Source organism: Capsicum annuum, unplaced genomic scaffold (genome assembly GCF_002878395.1).
Source record: "Capsicum annuum cultivar UCD-10X-F1 unplaced genomic scaffold, UCD10Xv1.1 ctg4984, whole genome shotgun sequence".
In the NCBI taxonomy this organism is placed as follows: Eukaryota; Viridiplantae; Streptophyta; class Magnoliopsida; order Solanales; family Solanaceae; genus Capsicum; species Capsicum annuum.
This window is the reverse complement of record NW_025857660.1, coordinates 51,732-70,215: the sequence shown is the minus strand read 5'-3', so window position 1 is coordinate 70,215 and position 18,484 is coordinate 51,732. Positions and strand designations below refer to the sequence as shown.

The following is an 18,484-nucleotide window of genomic DNA, read 5'->3' as shown; positions in this document are numbered from 1 at the left end:
TTTTAATAAGTTCTTACATATATATCTATACTCCATGTCAGAAGTTATAAGTCTAGATAAATCTATAGCATAAAGGCAATATCCATCCCCAATCTCGAATCGAGTCCTAATTAATGTATAGATTTTTTGATTGGAAGCATTTCCCTATTGAACTATCCAGTTAGTCGAGACATTAAGATAGACTGAACATCAGATTGAAAATTAAAATTTTAAAGCAAATCGACTCACCAAAGTGAGGTGATTAGATATGATATGACACAATTACAACTTACTGAGGATCACCGTGACATTAGATTATGAAGAAGGTTGTTGAATGTAGTCCCACTTATCCTCCCACACTAGTTGTCGTAGTATTATTTTTGTAGGTCTTTGTTCCTTTGATTTCTATTACTCTATATTGTCCCCTATAATTCATTTATCATATTATTTTGTTGACTTATATTTTCTTGCATTGTTCTAAAAAGCGTGATGCAAAGAAAGGAGACAAGGCTTCGCATCACGCACTATGCGCAACGTGAAGCTACGCGAGCGTATTATTGAAGTGAAGCAATGACAAAAAAGAAGAAGGCATAGTAGCTGTAGTCACACAATGAAGAAGAAGAAGTCGCAACAGTGGACTTCAAAGTCAACCTTAGAAAACTACAACAATGATAGTCACCGTAGTAGACTTCTTTCTTATTTTTTTTTATAATTGATCCTAAATATAAAATCAACACGAAATGACTCTTTTTTAATTTAAAATTGACCCTAAAAATTCTCTCTTTAGCCACACGCAGCGAGAGGGGCTCGCATCTTTCGCATCATCGCATTATGCAACGATGCGAGTGCATTCCTGCACACTATTTCCTTGTGTGGTATTTCATCTTGGTTTCCACTCCTATTATTTTCTCGAGCCGAAAATTTATCAAAAACAAACTCTCTACCTCATACACAGAGATAAAATTCGATAAACACCATCCTCCCCGAACACCACTAACTTGTGGAACTACCTTCTTCACAAAAAGACAACCAACTCGCGTGACCACACGCTCCTTAGATTCCTCAAATCCAAGAGATTCCTGGACATTCTCGTAATTTTACTGAATTCTAGACCTCTTTACCCAAAATCCAGTTCCCACATAACCTACAAACAAACTAACCTCAAAAAAAAAAAAAGAAAAAAAAAAAAGTAAAAAGCTAAAAGAAGACTTGACAAAAACACCGTTTTCTTGGTTTCCAACTAAAGACCAAACAAGAGAGATCTAAAACACTAAAAATAAAACACACCCACGTTCAGAAAGATAGTTTTTTTCTTTTGTTGGTAGTTTTTTTCTTTTGTTGGGAGGGACAAGAATCTATCAAGACTCAATTTTTATGTGTTCTTTATTCAAAGGTATGTTAAAGATTTCATTTTTATTAGTTTTTGTTGCTTTACATTTCAAGAATCTTGAATTTTATAGCTATTTGAGACATATATGAATGTTGGTATCATGGTATGGATCTTTATCAAGATTGTGATTTATCTTGATGAAATAGTTGTTACATTAATGGGAAGAAAGGGGTATTAGGGCAAAATACAAAAGGAGGCATATTTTTTAGGGACAAGAATCTATCTCAAGACCCATTTTTTATGTTTTCATTATTCAAGGGTATGCTAAAGATTTCATTTTTATTAGTTTTTGTTGCTTTACATTTCATGAAACTTGAATTTTATAGCTATTTGAGACATGTGTCATTGTTGATATGAATCTTTTAGGGTATTGATTATCTTGATGAAATAGTAAAAAAAGGGCATCCCGGCGCACTAAAGCTACCGCTATACGCGGTGTCTGGGGAATGGCCATTAATATGGAGAGGGAGGGCCTAGGGCTGTAGAGAAAGGGGTATTAGGGAAAAATACATGTACATCCCTAGGAGGTCATGGGTTCAAGCGGTGGAAATGGCCCGTTACAGAAATGTAAGGTGAGACTGTGTACAATAGTCCCTTGTTGCCCGGATCTTCGGGGATCTCGTGTATAGGGGAGCTTTAGTGCACCAGGATGCCCTTTTTTTTTATCCCTAAAGATGTATATATTTTAGGGACAAGAATCTATCAAGAATCATTTTTTATGTTTTCTTTATTCAAGGGTATGTTAAAGATTTCATTTTTATTAGTTTTTGTTCCTGTACATTTCAAGAATCTTGAATTTTATAGCTATTTGAGACAAATATGAATGTTGGTATGTATCTTTATGTAGACTTTGTATTTGGGTATTGATTATCTTGATGAAATAGTAGTTACATTAATATGGAGAGGGAGGGCCTAGGGCTGTAGAGAAAGGGGTATTAGGGCAAAATACACAAGTGGTTATATATTTTAGTGACAAGAATCTATCAAGATTTAGTTTTTATGGTTTATTTATTCAAGGGTATGCTAAAGATTTCATTTTTACTAGTTTTTGGCCCTTTACATTTCAGGAATCTTGAATTTTGTAGCTATTTGAGACATATATGAGTGTTAGTATGAATCTTTATGCAGATTTTGTATGTGGGTATTGATTATCTTGATGATATAGTTGTTACATTAATGGGGAGAGAGAGGGCTAGGGCTGTACGGAAAGGGGTATTAGGGCAAAATACAAGTGCATCCCCTAGGAGTTCATGGGTTCAAACCGCGGAAATAGCCCGTTGCAAAAATATAAGGTGAGGTTGCGTACAATTGTCCCTTGTTGTCCGGCCCTTCCGGGATCCCGCGTATAGAGGGAGCTTTAGTGCACCGGGATGCCTTTTTCTATCCCCAAAGAGGTATATATTTTAGGGACAAGAATCTGTCAAGACTCAGTTTTTATGTTTTCTTTATTCAAGGGTATGTTAAAGATTTCATTTTATTAGTTTTGTTCCTGTACGTTTCAAGAATCTTGAATTTTATCGCTATTTGAGACGAATATGAGTGTTGGTATGAATCTTTATGCAGACTTTGGTTTGAATCTTTATGCAGACTTTGTATTTGGGTATTGATTATCTTGATGATATTTTAGTTACATTAATGGGGAGAGGGAGGGCTAGGCCTGTAGATAAAGGGTGTTAGGGCAAAGTACAAGTGCATCACCAAGGAGGTATATATTTTAGGGACGAGAGTCTATCAAGATTCAGTTTTATGTTTTCCTTATCCAAAGTTATGTTAAAGATTTTATTTTTATTACTTTTTGTTGCTTTGCATTTCAAGAATCTTGAATTTTACAGTGATTTGAGACATTTATGAATGTTTCATGCAGATTTTGCATGTGGGTATTGATTATCTTGATGAAATAGTGGTTACATTAATGGGGAGAGGGAGGCCTAGGGCTGTAGAGAAAGGAGTGTTAGGGCAAAATACAAGTACATCCCCATGTAGTGGGATATTGAATATACCATCGGGGCCAGTGTATTATCCAACTGAGGATGAATTCGAGGACCCTTTAGAGTTTATTTACAAGATCAGGCCAGAGGCTGAGAAATATGGTATTTGTAAAATTATCCCACCTAAGAGTTGGAAACCCCCTTTTGCATTGGATTTGAATTCCTTTACATTTCCAACGAAAACACAAGCTATTCATCAGTTACAGGCTCGGTGCGCGTCCTGTGATCCGAAGACATTTGAATTGGAATACAATAGGTTCTTAGAGGAGCATTGTGGGAAGAAGGCGAAGAAACGTGTTGTGTTTGAGGGTGAGGACCTAGATTTGTGTAAGTTGTATAACTTTGTTAAACGGTTTGGAGGATATGATAAAGTAGTGAAGGAGAAGAAGTGGGGTGAGGTTTTTAGGTTTGTTCGGCCTGCTGGGAAGATTTCGGAGTGTGCCAAGCATGTATTATTCCAATTGTACCTGGAACATTTGTATGATTATGAAGAGTACTATAATAAGTTAAATAAGCTGGGAAATAGAAGTTGCAGGAGAGGAAACCAAAGTGAGAGGAAAAGGGAGTCAGACTGTCAATTCTCAAGTTCTAAGAAAAGGAGAAAGAATAGTGAGTCTGATCGAACTGAAATATGTAAGGTGAAGGAGGAAGCACACGATCAAATATGTGAGCAATGCAAAAGTGGATTACATGGGGAGGTGATGCTTCTCTGTGATCGATGCAACAAGGGATGGCATATGTACTGTTTATCACCACCTTTGCAACAAATTCCACCCGGAAACTGGTATTGCTTGCAGTGCTTGAATTCCGAAAAGGATAGCTTCGGTTTCACACCTGGCAGAGAGTTACCATTGGATGCATTTAGGCGCATCGCTGATCGTGCCAAGAAAAAATGGTTTGGTTCCACATCAATTTCACAAGTGGAATTAGAGAAGAAGTTCTGGGAAATCGTGGAGGGATCAGCTGGGGAGGTTGAAGTGAAGTATGGCAGTGACTTGGATACTTCCATATATGGCAGTGGATTTCCACGTGTAACCGATGAAAAACCATCATCAGTTGAACAAAGTACATGGGATGAATATTGCGCTAGTCCATGGAACCTCAATAACTTACCCAAGTTGCCAGGTTCGATGCTACGAACTGTACATCATAGCATTGCTGGTGTTATGGTGCCTTGGCTGTATATTGGGATGCTATTCTCTTCATTCTGCTGGCATTTTGAAGACCACTGCTTTTACTCCATGAATTATCATCACTGGTACGATTGCCAATTATTCTTTTTATCTTAAGTCCATTTTTTGTTCTTACAAATTAAATGACTACATGCCAAGTTCAATCAGAAGCATATTATTGTGTAATTTCTACTTCTTTGTATACGGTTAAATGACTACACGCCAAGTTTAATCAGAACCACAGTATGATTAAAGGCGAAACAGGTTATGTAGCCTTGCTCTTTTTTCCGAGTGACCTTTTCATTCTGTAGATTGCGATGTGATCACTTTCTAGTCAATCGAGTGGTACTTCCCTTTTCCCTTCTGCACCCCTCCCTGAAAAAACACACACACACATATATTTCATAGTTCATGGATTATTGAAGCTTAATTACAAGAATGACTATACCTCAACCCTAGATAGATGGGACCGACTATTTGGAACCTCAATAACCATTACACTTCATTTGAGTCCCTTCCATTGTAATACCCGAGAATTTTTCTGTTAGGACAAACTATCTCTCTAATACTAGGGATTCTTTCTCCAGTAATCCATTCGGTGACATATAGCTTTTACTAACTAAATGATATCAACTGTAACTAACTTTTCGTCCTAACTAGTTGGTATACCTTATATGGATACATTGCTTCCATTGTGTTCTATACCTTGCTAAGTCATGTGAATTTTAAGAGGTTTTAGGTCTTTAAGACAACTCAAGGATATGTGATTTTAGGTTTAATTGGTCTTTTTTTTCCTTTAAAACTCTCAACTCAATGAAAATGAGCTCAAAAAGTCAACCATGGCATCTACATTGTTGCGTAGCCATGTTGCACATGAAAATGTTTTGCAACAATGCTGACAAACCCTGTTATGAATATTATTGTCAGTTTTTTTCTTCTGTAATTCACTGTTGACACTGGCAGCAATGGTGCTAAACCAAGCAGAGAGATTTGGCATTATGAAATGTAGGTTTGCATTAGGTTCCACTTGCTTTAGTACCATTCTAGAATTGGTGTCACCTCATTATGGATGAATGAATATTTTCTAAAAAAGAGGCCTTGCTTACTTCTTTATTCCTTTGTTGGTTGCTCCCGTTTCTCTCCCTTCATGGCCCTAGAAAAAGCAAATTCTGTCATCATGCAACTTCAGTTGGTACCTAGGATCCATTTGGTAGGCTGCACTAATTAAAATAATCCTTGGATTAAAATTTAGTCTCATTCAATACATTGTTTGGTTACTTCTTTTAATTTAATACATGGATTGCTTATACAACCTATGTGGTCTTATTTTATCCCTAGTAAAATGGAAGGATAACTTATCCAAGGTTTAACAATCCATGGATGAGACCCTTAAATGACGAAGTTATCCCTCAATTCCTTTTTCTAAATTTCTTTTGTAATTTGATGTCCTCTTTAATTATATTGAGTTGATTATAAATATCCTATTTAATTACTTCATCAAAAATAAATGTCCTATTTAATTTTTCAAATCCGGTTCATTATAATTTGATGATTTCATAAATCAATGTTTGATTTTCTTCTCCATATTTGGTTTGCTTTGCTTACTGGGTTGAATTTTTTTGGTGGGAAGTTTTTTTTTTTTTTAATAGTTCATGGATTGGTCACTTGAACATTTTTCTTAATAAGCTTCAGGTATTTAAACATTAATGTAGCCTTAAATCTATGGTAAGTTAAGGCGTATTTGACCAATAAAAAAATATTGAAAATACACTGTGCTATTAAGAATTTCCATGGTGGCACATCATACCTGAAAATTAGTAACTTGTTCTTAACTTGACTAATTTATTGTAACAGAAAATCCCACAAAAGTTTAAGGGTATAAGTGTAAAGGAGATTTTTGTAGAATTTTAAATCAAACACAATACATGGTATATCTAGTTTTTAATACAATGAACCAAACACTTGATAAAAAATAATCCAAGCACTATAATCCCTGGATTCATTGCTAATCCCTGCATTACTTATATTCGTACCAAACGCGACCTCCTAGGGGATTAAATGTTTGCAAAGGACTGAGGGTAATGAAGTTGCTCATGTTGATGCAGTTGAATTGAATTGATCAGAGAGCTGAAAGGATGAGAACAACGTTAAGTAGAATACAGTAGTAAAAAGAAAAAGTAGATAGTACTGAACAAAACAACAGGATAGTGCAATAGTAATTTGAAGTACTTGTTGACAGCATACCAAGTGTATCAGACAACTCTACTTGGGGTTTTCCTCTAGGCATATTGATAATTTAGTTGGAAATGTCTTACTGACATATGTGAGTTTGTGTATCTTGTCTTGTAAATTCATTTGCATTTCTCTCTGATATCTTTTCTGCAATGACTGATTGATCTCATGATGTTGTTTTGATGTTTTTCTTATCTTTGTGCATGGCCAGTATCTTGTTAGTCATATAAAGAATCTTGATAAATTTATCAGTTAATGAGTTCTTCTTGCTTTCTTTCAGGGGAGAGCCAAAATGTTGGTATAGTGTTCCTGGAAGTGAAGCCCAAGCTTTTGAGAAGGTTGTTCAATGAGTACTTCCTGTCCTGTATTAGTTTCGTTGACTTTTTAGTGCAAATTGTGTGCTAGTGAAGTTAGAACGTATCTCTTTTACAGTGAATGGAAATTTGGCGCAAACACATGTTGACTCAAGTTATTGATATTTGAATGTTGGACTTTTAGGAGATTTTAGTGTAATGATTGATTTGTCCCTTTCTTAAATGGGTTTTTGGAAGACTATCGAGCATAGCTGGGGCAAGTGTAAAGTAGTGGAAGTATTGTTGCTCTTCGTACTATTTGGATCTTCAATTTTATGGATTTAAATCTTCTAATATAAGAAGTAAATGTAATCTAATTTACCATGTAATTCCATGTGTAGATGAATGTGTTCAAGGTCAATTATTTTAGCATGTTAATTTGATAGATGTAGAGCATAGGTGGAGTCGTGCTTAACCCACAGGTGACTGATGGCTATATACAATAACATCATTCACCAACATTAATTTTACCAGAAGGTGCTCCGCAAGATGTTAGTAATCTCTATTCATTCGGGTATACGTTAAGTGTCTGGATAGTGCTAAGATAATTGTTGCATATTCTTTTATTACATTTTGGCATGAAGAGATTACTTTTTCATATTACTTGATACAACGCGTTCTAGCAAGTTATTTTCCTGTTTTAGCTGCCAAAGAATTGATAAAAGAACGTTTAATTGCTGTTGTTAATTAACTTTTATCAGTGTTTTTAAGTGGTTTTTATGTAGCTTTCCCTTGTAGATTTCAAAATTTGGACTTCTCCTTTTGATTTACTCAGCTGGTAGCTGTACTCTAACTAGCAATTTTTGTTCAGGTAATGCGTAATAGCCTTCCTGATCTGTTTGATGCGCAACCAGACCTGTTATTTCAGCTTGTAACCATGCTGAATCCACGTGTGTTGCAAGAAAATGGTGTTCCTGTTTATAATGTGTTACAGGTTTGTGGTGGGACTTAATATTCTGACCTTGCTCCTTCTGTCCTGTTTTGCACTTTTCATTTATTGGCTTGTATTTGCTTGTTTACTTGTTGCAGGAGCCTGGGGACTTCATTATTACCTTCCCCAGATCGTATCATGGAGGCTTCAACTGCGGTAAGCCCAGATTTTTTGCTACTTTATTTCTGATTTGGAAAAAAAAATTGAAGGGTTCATTCTTCTTCAAATGCTTAGTCATGCATGGTTCAGCTCTTGCCTGTAGCCTTACCTGCATCTTAAGTTTCAGGCTTAAATTGTGCTGAGGCTGTCAATTTTGCCCCTGCCGACTGGTTACCTCATGGCGGTTTTGGAGCAGAGCTTTACCAACTTTATCGCAAAGCTGCTGTTTTGTCTCATGAAGAGCTGCTCTGTGCAGTTGCCCGGGTTTGATCCTTGTTCCCTTTGCCATTTTATTGTTGGAGGTTCCTATTAGGAGAAAAATTATAGGTGACCCCTTCCTTTGCAACCCCACCACTCAAATCCATGGTATCCTGTGGACAATGCTATACCCATTCGTGTTTTGCCCACAGATAAGGGTGCTCTTTTGCATGCTTTATGTGGGGGCTTTTTATCTAGGACTAGTTACTAATGTTTTCGTATGCTCTCGTTTGTGCTATTGTGATTTCTTCCCATTTGCCTAAGCCGTGCAGACAGAGTTAACTGGTACATGTGCTGGTGGGAAGTAGTTGGTACAGTTGAATAGTCTAGGTGCAAGTAAGCTGTTTAGATGCCACCGTTATTTAAAATCTTATTTGCTGGCTCATTTCCAAGTGGGTGGGGATTACCCTTTGGTACTTTAATTCCACATCACCAAGAGATGGTGCACTGAATTTTGTGACGTAGCTGTTAGACTGCTTTTGTTGCTTACAATATTTTCTAAGTTTTGTTCCGAAACTTATGCTATGAAGCTTTTTCTGATGAACTTTTGTTTTCATATTTTCATTGCTTTGTATATGTTGATAAGCACATGTATCTTTAAATTTTAGTCATGTCAGTTTAACAATTTTCATCACCTTGCAGAGTGAATTTGACAGCAAGGCAGCACCTTACTTGGAAAAAGAATTGGTCAGGGTTTATTCTAGAGAAAAGTCTTGGAGAGAGCGGCTTTGGAAAAATGGCATTGTCAATTCTTCTCCCATGCCGCCTCGTATGAAACCTGAATATGTGGGCACAGAAGAGGTACTTTAACTTTGATTTTGCTTCTTGAAATTTTTGGCCTTGAATGTTTCTTCACAAAATTTACCTTATCCTCTTTGAAGGACCCTACATGCATCATATGCCAGCAATATTTGTATCTTTCTGCTGTAGCGTGCAGCTGTGCCCCCTCATCTTTTGTTTGTCTTGAGGTAAGCATTGTTTATATGTGCGAAAAATACATTGCTTTCCTTGTTTCTGTACTTTCCCATATTTTATGCTCTTGTGAATTCTGTCAATAGAATATTGCTTTGGTCAAATTCAAGCTAAACTTAGCTGATCATAGAAGCATAAAATCATCTCTCCTTGTAGGGTGTATATTCTAGCATCTAAGATGCTAGGATATTCTCAGCATTTTGCTTTAATATATAACAGTTTTCCCATCATTATGCAGCGTATGTTTTAATTTATCAATTTTAGAGCCTAAAGTGAATTATGTTTCTTCTTTTGCTTTTTTTTTTTTTTTTTTTTTTTTTTTTTGGGGGGGGGGGGGGGGGCATAATTACACTGCTGAATGCTCTACCATACTGCAGTCGGCATTTAGTATAATCGTTGAGCACTTATCCCATATTTAGTCGTAGTCAGTTGTGTTCTTTGTCATCAATTTTGGTGCTTGATTATGCTTTCTTGACTTACTATGACTTTTACTTGCAGCACTGGGAACATTTGTGTGAATGTAAGCCACAAAAGCGTCGACTGCTTTATCGTCACACCCTTGCTGAATTGAATGATATGGTGCATCTTACTGATAGGAGTAATAATGAAGAGGCTGCAAAAAATATCAACAGGCAACTTCTGTCTTCCCACAATCCACCTGCTTTGTCAAAAAAGGTTCTGATCATCACTTTTGTTTAATATGGGTCCTTTTTCTGTGAAGTGTTTTGTTTTTCTTATTCCATTTGATTCCTCTGTTTCCTGGGCTAGTGAATATCAAAGCTTGTTGTTTTTGGTCCTTCTCTTGGACATCACAAAGTTCTCGCATTTTGTTGCTAGCTTTTCGAATTACCTGTAGATTCCTATCTAACCACTCAAGCAGCAGAGATTTCTATATCCAAGTTTTCAGCAGATCTGTAGTTATCAGTTTTTAGTTCAAAAGGGTGTTGTGTGGATCGAAGGTTCTTGCTTTCTGTTGCTTGGCATTATATATTGGAAGAAGAATACAAATATATTTCTTGGTATCAATATTTACTAGGATGGAAGAACATTCTCAATGATTATATACCAGTGTTTAATCAATTGTACTCTGATATATGTATCTGAAATGTTAATACTACTAATCTTCCTTCAACATCTGTTCCTATAATACAATGTTTTTGAGTTTACTACTATGTGTCAAAGACTGGTAAGAATTTTCTTAAATTTCTTTCTCTCGCTCCCCTTTTCCCTTGTCTAATTTTCTCGCTATCACACACCCTATCTTCTGACTTTTCAATCATGAAGCTTAACTATCTTAATGATTCTAGTGGTCAAAATGCTCAACAAATCTGAATGATACTAATGGTCTTGTAACATATCCTTCTCGAACCTTTTCTAATCTGTTTGAGAAGTTTCTAGTAGGCTGATACCTCAGTGAACTGTTCACATCTTCTGAGTCACTCGATACTTTGAGATGTGACGTCTGCAGTCTGCTTCTTGCATATTCGTGATACATTGTGTCATATAGTCTTAAGCTAAGAAATGGTTCTTGTTAATATGTGGCTTGTGCAAAAGAAACTTTCTTTGGGATGGAGCAGATGGAGCAATGAAATTTCACTTGGTGCGATGGAAGTCTATCACTTCTCCTAAAATATGGGGAGGTCTCGGGATTAAAGATTTGGTGGTTTTTAACAAAGCTTTGTTAGGCCAATGACTTTGGTGTTTTGGGATGGAGGTACAAGCATTTTGGAGAGGGTTGATAGTTGATAAATATGGGGTTATGGAAGGGGGTGGAGAACTAGAGATGTCTCTATGCTTTTTGGGTGTGGTCTGTGGAGGAATACAATGAAGGGATGAGATGATTTCAATAGAAATATCTCATTCAAGGTTGTAAATGAGAGGAGAGTTAATTTTTGGGGGCATAGGTGGTCCGGGGATAACTTATTGATAGATGATTTCCTAATCTTGTATACAATGTAATGCCAAAAAGATTTGTCGGTCGAACAAATTAGGGAGATACATGGTGGAGGGACTTTTTGTGACTTGAGATTTAGAAGGCATTTCCACGATTGAGACGTGACCGAGTTCCAAAATTGATGGCCATCCTTCGCAGGCAAGTCAATTTGGTGGATAAACCTGATGCTTTGTGGTGGAGTTTGGAGAATAATGGAGTTTTCTCTGTTAAATCTTTCTATGAGAAATTTCTAATTAGGGAGGAGGTCGCGTTTCCATGTGATGCAATTTGGATAGCGGTGGTGCCGAGTAAGGTGTTTGTTTTCTCTCGGCTAGCAGCTAGAGGGGTGATTTTGACGATGGAAAAATCTTAGAAAGCATAAGGTTGTTTGTGTCAGTTGGTGTTTCATGTGTAAGGAGACAGGGGAAGGAATGGATCACCTTCTCATTCATTGTGTCTTTACTATGAGATTATGGTGGGTTTGCTTCGGTGGTTCGGAGTTTCTTGGTTAATGCCAAAAATTGTGAAAGACTTAATGTTTTGTTGGAGAAGAGGGAATAAGAGGAGAATACGTAAGGCTTGAAATTTGGTTCCTCTTGCGTTGATGTAGGTTATTTGGATAGAGAGAAATAGGAGGGGTTTTGAGGGGTAGAGTCGAGTTTTTCTCAGTTAAGGAATAGTCTCCAATCTCTTATTTTGTTTTGGTGCACCCATAAAATTCCTTGTTGCATGGATGAATGGGTGGTGACTTTGTAGAGAATCAGATTATGTAGATTCTTAACCTTTTAGTTTTATCCTTTATACACGGCCAACTCGGCCTTGTTTATGAATGAAATACATTTACCTTATCAAAAAAATAAAAATAAAAATATGTGGATTGTGCAAACTTATAAACTGACAACTTCTAACTGTTATTGACATCAATCAATGGCCAAATGTAGATAAAAGGTGGCTCTATCACACAAATGCAACTTGCTGAAGAATGGCTAAGAAAGTTCAGTAAGCTTCTCCAGAATCCTTATTCTTCAGATGCTTATCGTCGTGCAATAAAGGAAGCCAAACAGTTTATGTGGGCTGGTCATGAAATGGATCCAGTGAGATATCAGCCATTTCATTTCTATAACTTATTAGTCCTTAGATTCATTACTGTCTTCAACTAAATATCTATATGTCAAATGGGGTTAGGTAAGAGATTTGGTGAAGAAGTTGATTGATGCTCAGAGTTGGGCTCAATGTGTCAGGGACTCTCTCTCTAAAGTTGAATCTTGGATGTCTGATCGCAATAGTGATGTAGCGAAGGTGCAGATGGAAGTTGTTGACAATTTGCTTAGCTTAAACCCCGTACCTTGTAATGAACCTGCACATCTCAGATTGAAGGTGAAATGCATTTTGCTTCTTATTTTACCTCTTATATGCAGTTCAATTTGCAGTGGGTCTGATAATTTGAGCATGCTTTTGTGCACAGGATTTCCAAAAAGAAGCGAGCCAGCTGACTCTGGAGATCGATTCTGTTCTTTCATCATGCTCAAATATTCTTGTAAGCCTGTACATTCACCTTGTTGATAGCTTTCTAAGTATAGTGGGGTTTCACATTCTACCTACCCCTAGTATTTTTTGTTTTTGTTGTTGCTACTGTGCTTCATTCTGAGCAGAACGTGATAGGAGCTAATGATGTTCTTTGAGAATCGTAGTTTTAGGGTATAATTTCAGGCTTTTTTTTATGACATTTGTGGCTGACATAATCTCTTTCTCCCCCTTCACACACACACACACACACACCAAAAAAAAAAAAAATAGAAGGGGAAAATAAGTTGGAAGGTTATCTAATTTCTGACTTGTGGCATCTGTTCACGTCATACTTTTACATTTTTGGATAGTTTGAAAATTTTTCTTCTTTCCTTTGAGATTTGGAAGTGTTGCTCATTCTGTTCTCTTATGTTAATTATTTCGTCATTGTCTTTTCAGGTATCTGATTTGGAAACCTTGTACTCCAAGACCGTAGATTGCCCCATCCACATCATAGGAAGTGAGGAATTGCAATGCAAGCTGTCTTCAGCTAAGGTATACCTTCTTATTTTGTAGGTTTTACTTCTTATATATATTGTTTATAAAGGTTACCAGGCTGATGTTGCCAATTTTTATGTTTTAGTAACATTGCCACATGTAACGCCTCCTTTTCTCCTAGAGAAAAAGAAACAATGAGTCAAATTAAAGGAATAAAAGAAAGTTGGGAGAGAGAGGAACAAAAAGAAGGCAACCCTTTTTTCGTCAACAAAATCGTTTGCTTAGAGAAATAATAATACATAAAATGGAAGACAAAATCCCTGAAGTTTGGTTCTTTTGTCGAAAGGAACTAAACTGCTTGTTTTTGATGGGGTATGTTCAAATGTCATGAAGTAGCCTTTTGTCTCACTGTAAACAGGTGCCCCTGTTTCTTTGATTTCGGATTTTTGGTATTCTTTGTGCAAACATTGGATGTTACCGCTGGAGAAGTTATAAGATCTTCTCAGGTGAAAAAGATGATAAATGCTTGTCAGTGAAGATAGTGGTACTTTTAAAGGTTATTCTTGAAGATAGTAGTATTGTTATCAAAGAACTGGGAGTTATAGCGTTTCAAACTGGCTTTTACTGTGAATGGGATTATAGAAGTTAAGACCCAAGTAGAGGGATGAGCTTAATGATATGAAATTTACACAATAAAAACAAAAGATAAAGTTTGAGAATATTTTTTATGTTTTCTATTTTGGCATAAGAACCAGCAAGTATTTTCATTCCTTCAATGACTAGTTTACTTATCCAAATTGTAAAAGCAATGAGAAGAAAATCCACCTGGGGTCGGCCAGTACCTTGACTTGCGTGGGATTTGTGAACATTGTCTGTTGTCTGTTGTTGCTGTTGCTGTGGTCGCTTCTTAGTTTTGCTTCGGGAGTATTCCTTTGAACGTGTGTGTGCCTTGTATCTCCTTGCTGCTGCTTTGATATTGCCACCGGGTATATCCTTATATTTTCCTATTTTTTCGTGTAGTTGTGGCTGTGGGTGGTAATGGGTGGTTAGGATCATGTCCGAGGGGGTTGTGGCGTGGGGTTGTGGCGGGGGCGGGAGATGGGGAGAGAACGGGAGTGGGTGGGAGGCCAAGGTTTGGCCGAGGGGGGGATAGTGGGGGGCGCGTGGATAGCGACGGTAGGCTGAGGGTTGGGTCTTGGAATATAGGGACCCTTCAGGGGAAGTCCATAGAGCTGGTGAAGATTCTTAGGAAGAGAAGGATCAACCTTGCGTGTGTCCAAGAGACCAAGTGGGTAGGGTCTAAGGCTAGGGATGTGGACGGTTACAAGCTGTGGTACTCTGGGAGCGACAGGCGTAGGAATGGAGTTGGCATCTTGGTAGATGAAGAGCTTAGAGGTCAGGTAGTGGAGGTGAAGAGGATCAACGATAGGTTGATGACTATTAAGTTGGTCATTCGGGGGTTTACCCTGAACGTGTGTAGTGCCTATGCGCCGCATGTGGGATCGGAGGGGGAGGAGAAGGTGCGGTTCTGGGAGGCTTTGGAGGAGGTGGTGAGAGGCGTGCCCAGTTCGGAGAAGATTGTTGTAGCGGGGGATTTCAACGGGCACATCGGGGCGCTACCGGGAGGCTTTGGGGATGTGCATGGTGGTTTTGGTTTTGGGGAGAGAAATGAAGAGGGTGCGACCCTATTGGAGTTTGCGAGGGCGTTTGGGCTGGTGGTGGTGAACTCGGGCTTCCCGAAGAAGGACGAGCACCTGATCACTTTTCGGAGCGCGATAGCCAGGACCCAGATTGACTTTTTGTTGCTTAGGAAAGGGGATAGGGCGTTGTGTAAAGACTGTAAAGTCATCCCGAGTGAGAATCTTTCGACCCAACATAGGCTCTTGGTTATGGATTTGGGTATAAAGAAGAATAGAAAGAGGAGGGGTAAGGAGTGTAGACCGAGAATTAAGTGGGGCGGCTTGACGCCAGTGAATGCGTGGGAGATAGGGGAGAGGTTGGCGGGAATGGGGGTGTGGGAGTGTAGGGGGGACGTGGATAATATGTGGGACAGGGCGGCAACGTGCATCAGGGAGAATGCAAGGGAGGTGTTGGGTGTTTCTAGGGGCCGGGCCGGACATCATCGGGGGGATTGGTGGTGGAATGAAGAGGTGGGGAAGAAAGTGGTGACCAAGAAAGAGGCGTATGCTAAGTTGGTGGAAAGTAAGGACGAAGAAGAGAAGCGGGTAAACAGGAAAGAGTACAAGCTAGCGAGGAAGGAGGCGAAGTCGGCGGTCACGGCAGCTAAGACGGCCGCTTTTGAGAGCTTGTATGCAGGGTTACAGGGGAAAGGAGGGGAGAAAAAGTTGTTCCGACTCGCTAAGGCTAGGGAGAGGAAGGGTTGTGACCTCGATCAGGTGAGGTGCATTAAGGGGGAGGACGGTAGAGTGTTGGTGGAGGACGGTCACATAAAGAAGAGATGGCAGTCGTACTTTCATAGGCTCTTGAATGACGAGGGGGACAGAGCTATTGTGTTAGGGGAACTGGAGCACTCAGGGGAGTGTCGGGATTTTAGCTATTGTAGACGTTTTAAGGTAGACGAGGTTAGACAGGCAGTCCGCAGGATGCGAAGGGGTAGGGCGACGGGGCCGGATGAGATACCGGTGGAGTTTTGGAAGTTCGTTGGAGAGGCTGGTGTAAGGTGGTTGACTGCATTGTTCAATGAAATTTTCAGGACGGCAAAGATGCCCGAGGCGTGGAGGTGGAGTACCATGATCCCCCTCTATAAGAATAAGGGGGACATTCAGTGTTGCAATAACTATAGGGGGATTAAGTTACTGAGTCACTCTATGAAGATATGGGAGAGAGTGGTCGAGGTGAGGCTGAGACGGATAGTGTTTATTTCGGAAAATCAGTTCGGATTTATGCCCGGCCGCTCGACGACGGAGGCAATCCACCTGGTACGGAGGTTGGTGGAGCAGTATAGGGAGAGGAAGAAGGATCTGCACATGGTGTTCATCGACCTGGAAAAGGCGTACGACAAAGTCCCCAGGGAAGTGCTTTGGAGATGCTTGGAGGTGAGTGGAGTACCGTAGGCATATATCAGAGTAATTAAGGATATGTATGAGGGAGCGAAAACCCAGGTGAGGACAGCGGGAGGAGACTCAGAGCATTTCACTGTCCTGACAGGATTGCATCAGGGATCTACTCTTAGTCCCTTTTTGTTTGCGTTAGTAATGGATGTGTTGACGCGGCGTATCCAAGGGGAGGTGCCGTGGTGTATGCTTTTTGCAGACGATGTAGTCCTGATAGATGAGACTCGAGGGGGTGTGAATGACAAATTAGAGTTGTGGAGGCAAACTCTGGAGTCTAAAGGGTTCAGGGTGAGCAGAACCAAGACAGAGTATGTGGAATGTAAGTTTAATGACGTGAGGCGGGAGAATGAGGTAGGAGTGACGCTAGAAGCACAGGAGGTAGGGAAGAGGGATAAGTTCAAGTATCTCGGGTCCGTGATCCAGAGTAACGGTGAGATTGACGAGGATGTCTCGCATCGTATTGGGGCGGGATGGATGAAGTGGAAACTCGCATCGGGGGTGCTGTGTGATAAGAAGGTGCCGCCCAAGCTTAAAGGCAAATTCTATAGGGTGGTAGTCCGTCCGGCCTTGCTGTATGGAGCGGAGTGTTGGCCAGTTAAGAACTCCCACATCCAAAAAATGAAGGTGGCAGAAATGCGGATGTTGCGCTGGATGTGTGGACTGACCCGAGGGGATAGAGTTCGGAATGAGACTATCCGGGAGAAGGTTGGTGTGACTTCAGTGGAGTGTAAGATGCGGGAAGCACGATTGAGATGGTTCGGACACGTGAAGAGGAGGGGCATGGATGCCCCGGTCCGTAGGTGTGAGAGGCTAGCGTTGGATGGTTTTAGACGGGGAAAGGGTAGACCGAAGAAGTACTGGGGTGAGGTGATTAGGCGGGACATGGAACAGTTACAGCTCACCGAGGACATGACCCTAGATAGGAAGGTTTGGAGGATGCGAATTACGGCAGAGGATTAGGGCCAGTTCGGGTCGCTAGTGTAGGGAATTAATTGGTGGGGGTGTATTCCTGTTATGATTCCGTATTTAGTGTTTCGTGTTCCGTGTTTCATGTTTATTACGAATCTGTGTGCTTTCCTCTGCTTTATATTCCTGCATTCCTGCTTTACTCTGTTTTATATTCCTTATGGGTGCCGTATCTATGTTATGTCATCTGCTTCTGTGCTGTACTATGTGTTTGTGTGATATCTCGTGACTTGAGCCGGGGGTCTTTCGGAAACAGCCTTTCTACTTCATCAGAGGTAGAGGTATGGACTGCGTACATCTTACCCCCCCCAGACCCCACCAAGTGGGAATACACTGGGTTTGTTGTTGTTGTTGTTGTATGTTCTCCTCTTTCAAGAATGATTTGAGCGAAAGATAATGAATTTGATCTGGCTATTTGGTTTGAAGACCAGGATTGGTTTGCTTTAGAAAGATCATAGAGGTCTGCTCCCTCTAGTACAATAAGCAATAGCATTCAGTATCGAAAAGTTTACCCTTGGCCTTAGTAAACCAGACCAACACACCTTTTCTATTGGTAGCTGTTACGATACTGTAGTTTTTCTTTCTTCTTCAGATTAGACTCCTGTACAGACTTACTGGACGATGTAAAAATGTCTGATGGAAGATTCAGCCTTATTACACACAAAAAAAAATGATGAGTGATGTCCAGATTCAGTGGATAATCCACGTAGGAGGCAATTAACTTTGGAGATGGTCTCCATTTTGCAATGGTGCATGTTAGAATGCAGATAGTTAAATCTTCAAAAGATTTTCCTTTAAATGTCGACAAAAGAAGAAGGAATCAGTAAGTACATTTATGCTTTTTGCCTGTCATAAGGAAATAAAAGTGAACTATCCTTTTAACATGGTTTCAGCATTGATTCATTTTTGCTCAATTGAGTTGTATTTAAGGACACAATTTAATTCAATTTAGAATTACCTCTGCAACCCATGAAATGTGCTGTATTTACATATCCAACTGGAAGTGACGTGCATTCACTTAAGATGCTTTGGATGTATGACATCTGCTATCTGAATCACCGTTTGCTGTTTCA

The 18,484-nt window shown here is 39.4% G+C and overlaps 1 protein-coding gene across 2 annotated transcripts in view; it reads left to right on the top strand.

The window, feature by feature from the left end:
* The first annotated feature begins 1,142 nt into the window (after positions 1 to 1,142).
* The window catches only part of LOC107865060 (lysine-specific demethylase 5A), a 29,572-nt gene continuing 12,230 nt past the window's right edge, over positions 1,143 to 18,484 (top strand). The window contains exons 1-13 of one of the 2 annotated variants that reach the window (XM_016711422.2): positions 1,143 to 1,372; positions 3,234 to 4,615; positions 7,042 to 7,099; positions 7,926 to 8,048; positions 8,144 to 8,201; positions 8,332 to 8,468; positions 9,105 to 9,263; positions 9,344 to 9,430; positions 9,933 to 10,109; positions 12,309 to 12,461; positions 12,553 to 12,744; positions 12,833 to 12,904; positions 13,333 to 13,428. In XM_016711422.2, coding sequence (XP_016566908.2) covers positions 3,282 to 4,615; positions 7,042 to 7,099; positions 7,926 to 8,048; positions 8,144 to 8,201; positions 8,332 to 8,468; positions 9,105 to 9,263; positions 9,344 to 9,430; positions 9,933 to 10,109; positions 12,309 to 12,461; positions 12,553 to 12,744; positions 12,833 to 12,904; positions 13,333 to 13,428 — 2,646 coding nt within the window. In that variant the 5' untranslated portion in view covers positions 1,143 to 1,372; positions 3,234 to 3,281. Of the gene's footprint in view, positions 1,373 to 1,485; positions 1,629 to 3,233; positions 4,616 to 7,041; positions 7,100 to 7,925; positions 8,049 to 8,143; positions 8,202 to 8,331; positions 8,469 to 9,104; positions 9,264 to 9,343; positions 9,431 to 9,932; positions 10,110 to 12,308; positions 12,462 to 12,552; positions 12,745 to 12,832; positions 12,905 to 13,332; positions 13,429 to 18,484 lie in introns of those variants that run through there. The other variant, XM_047403927.1, reaches the window with a different exon arrangement.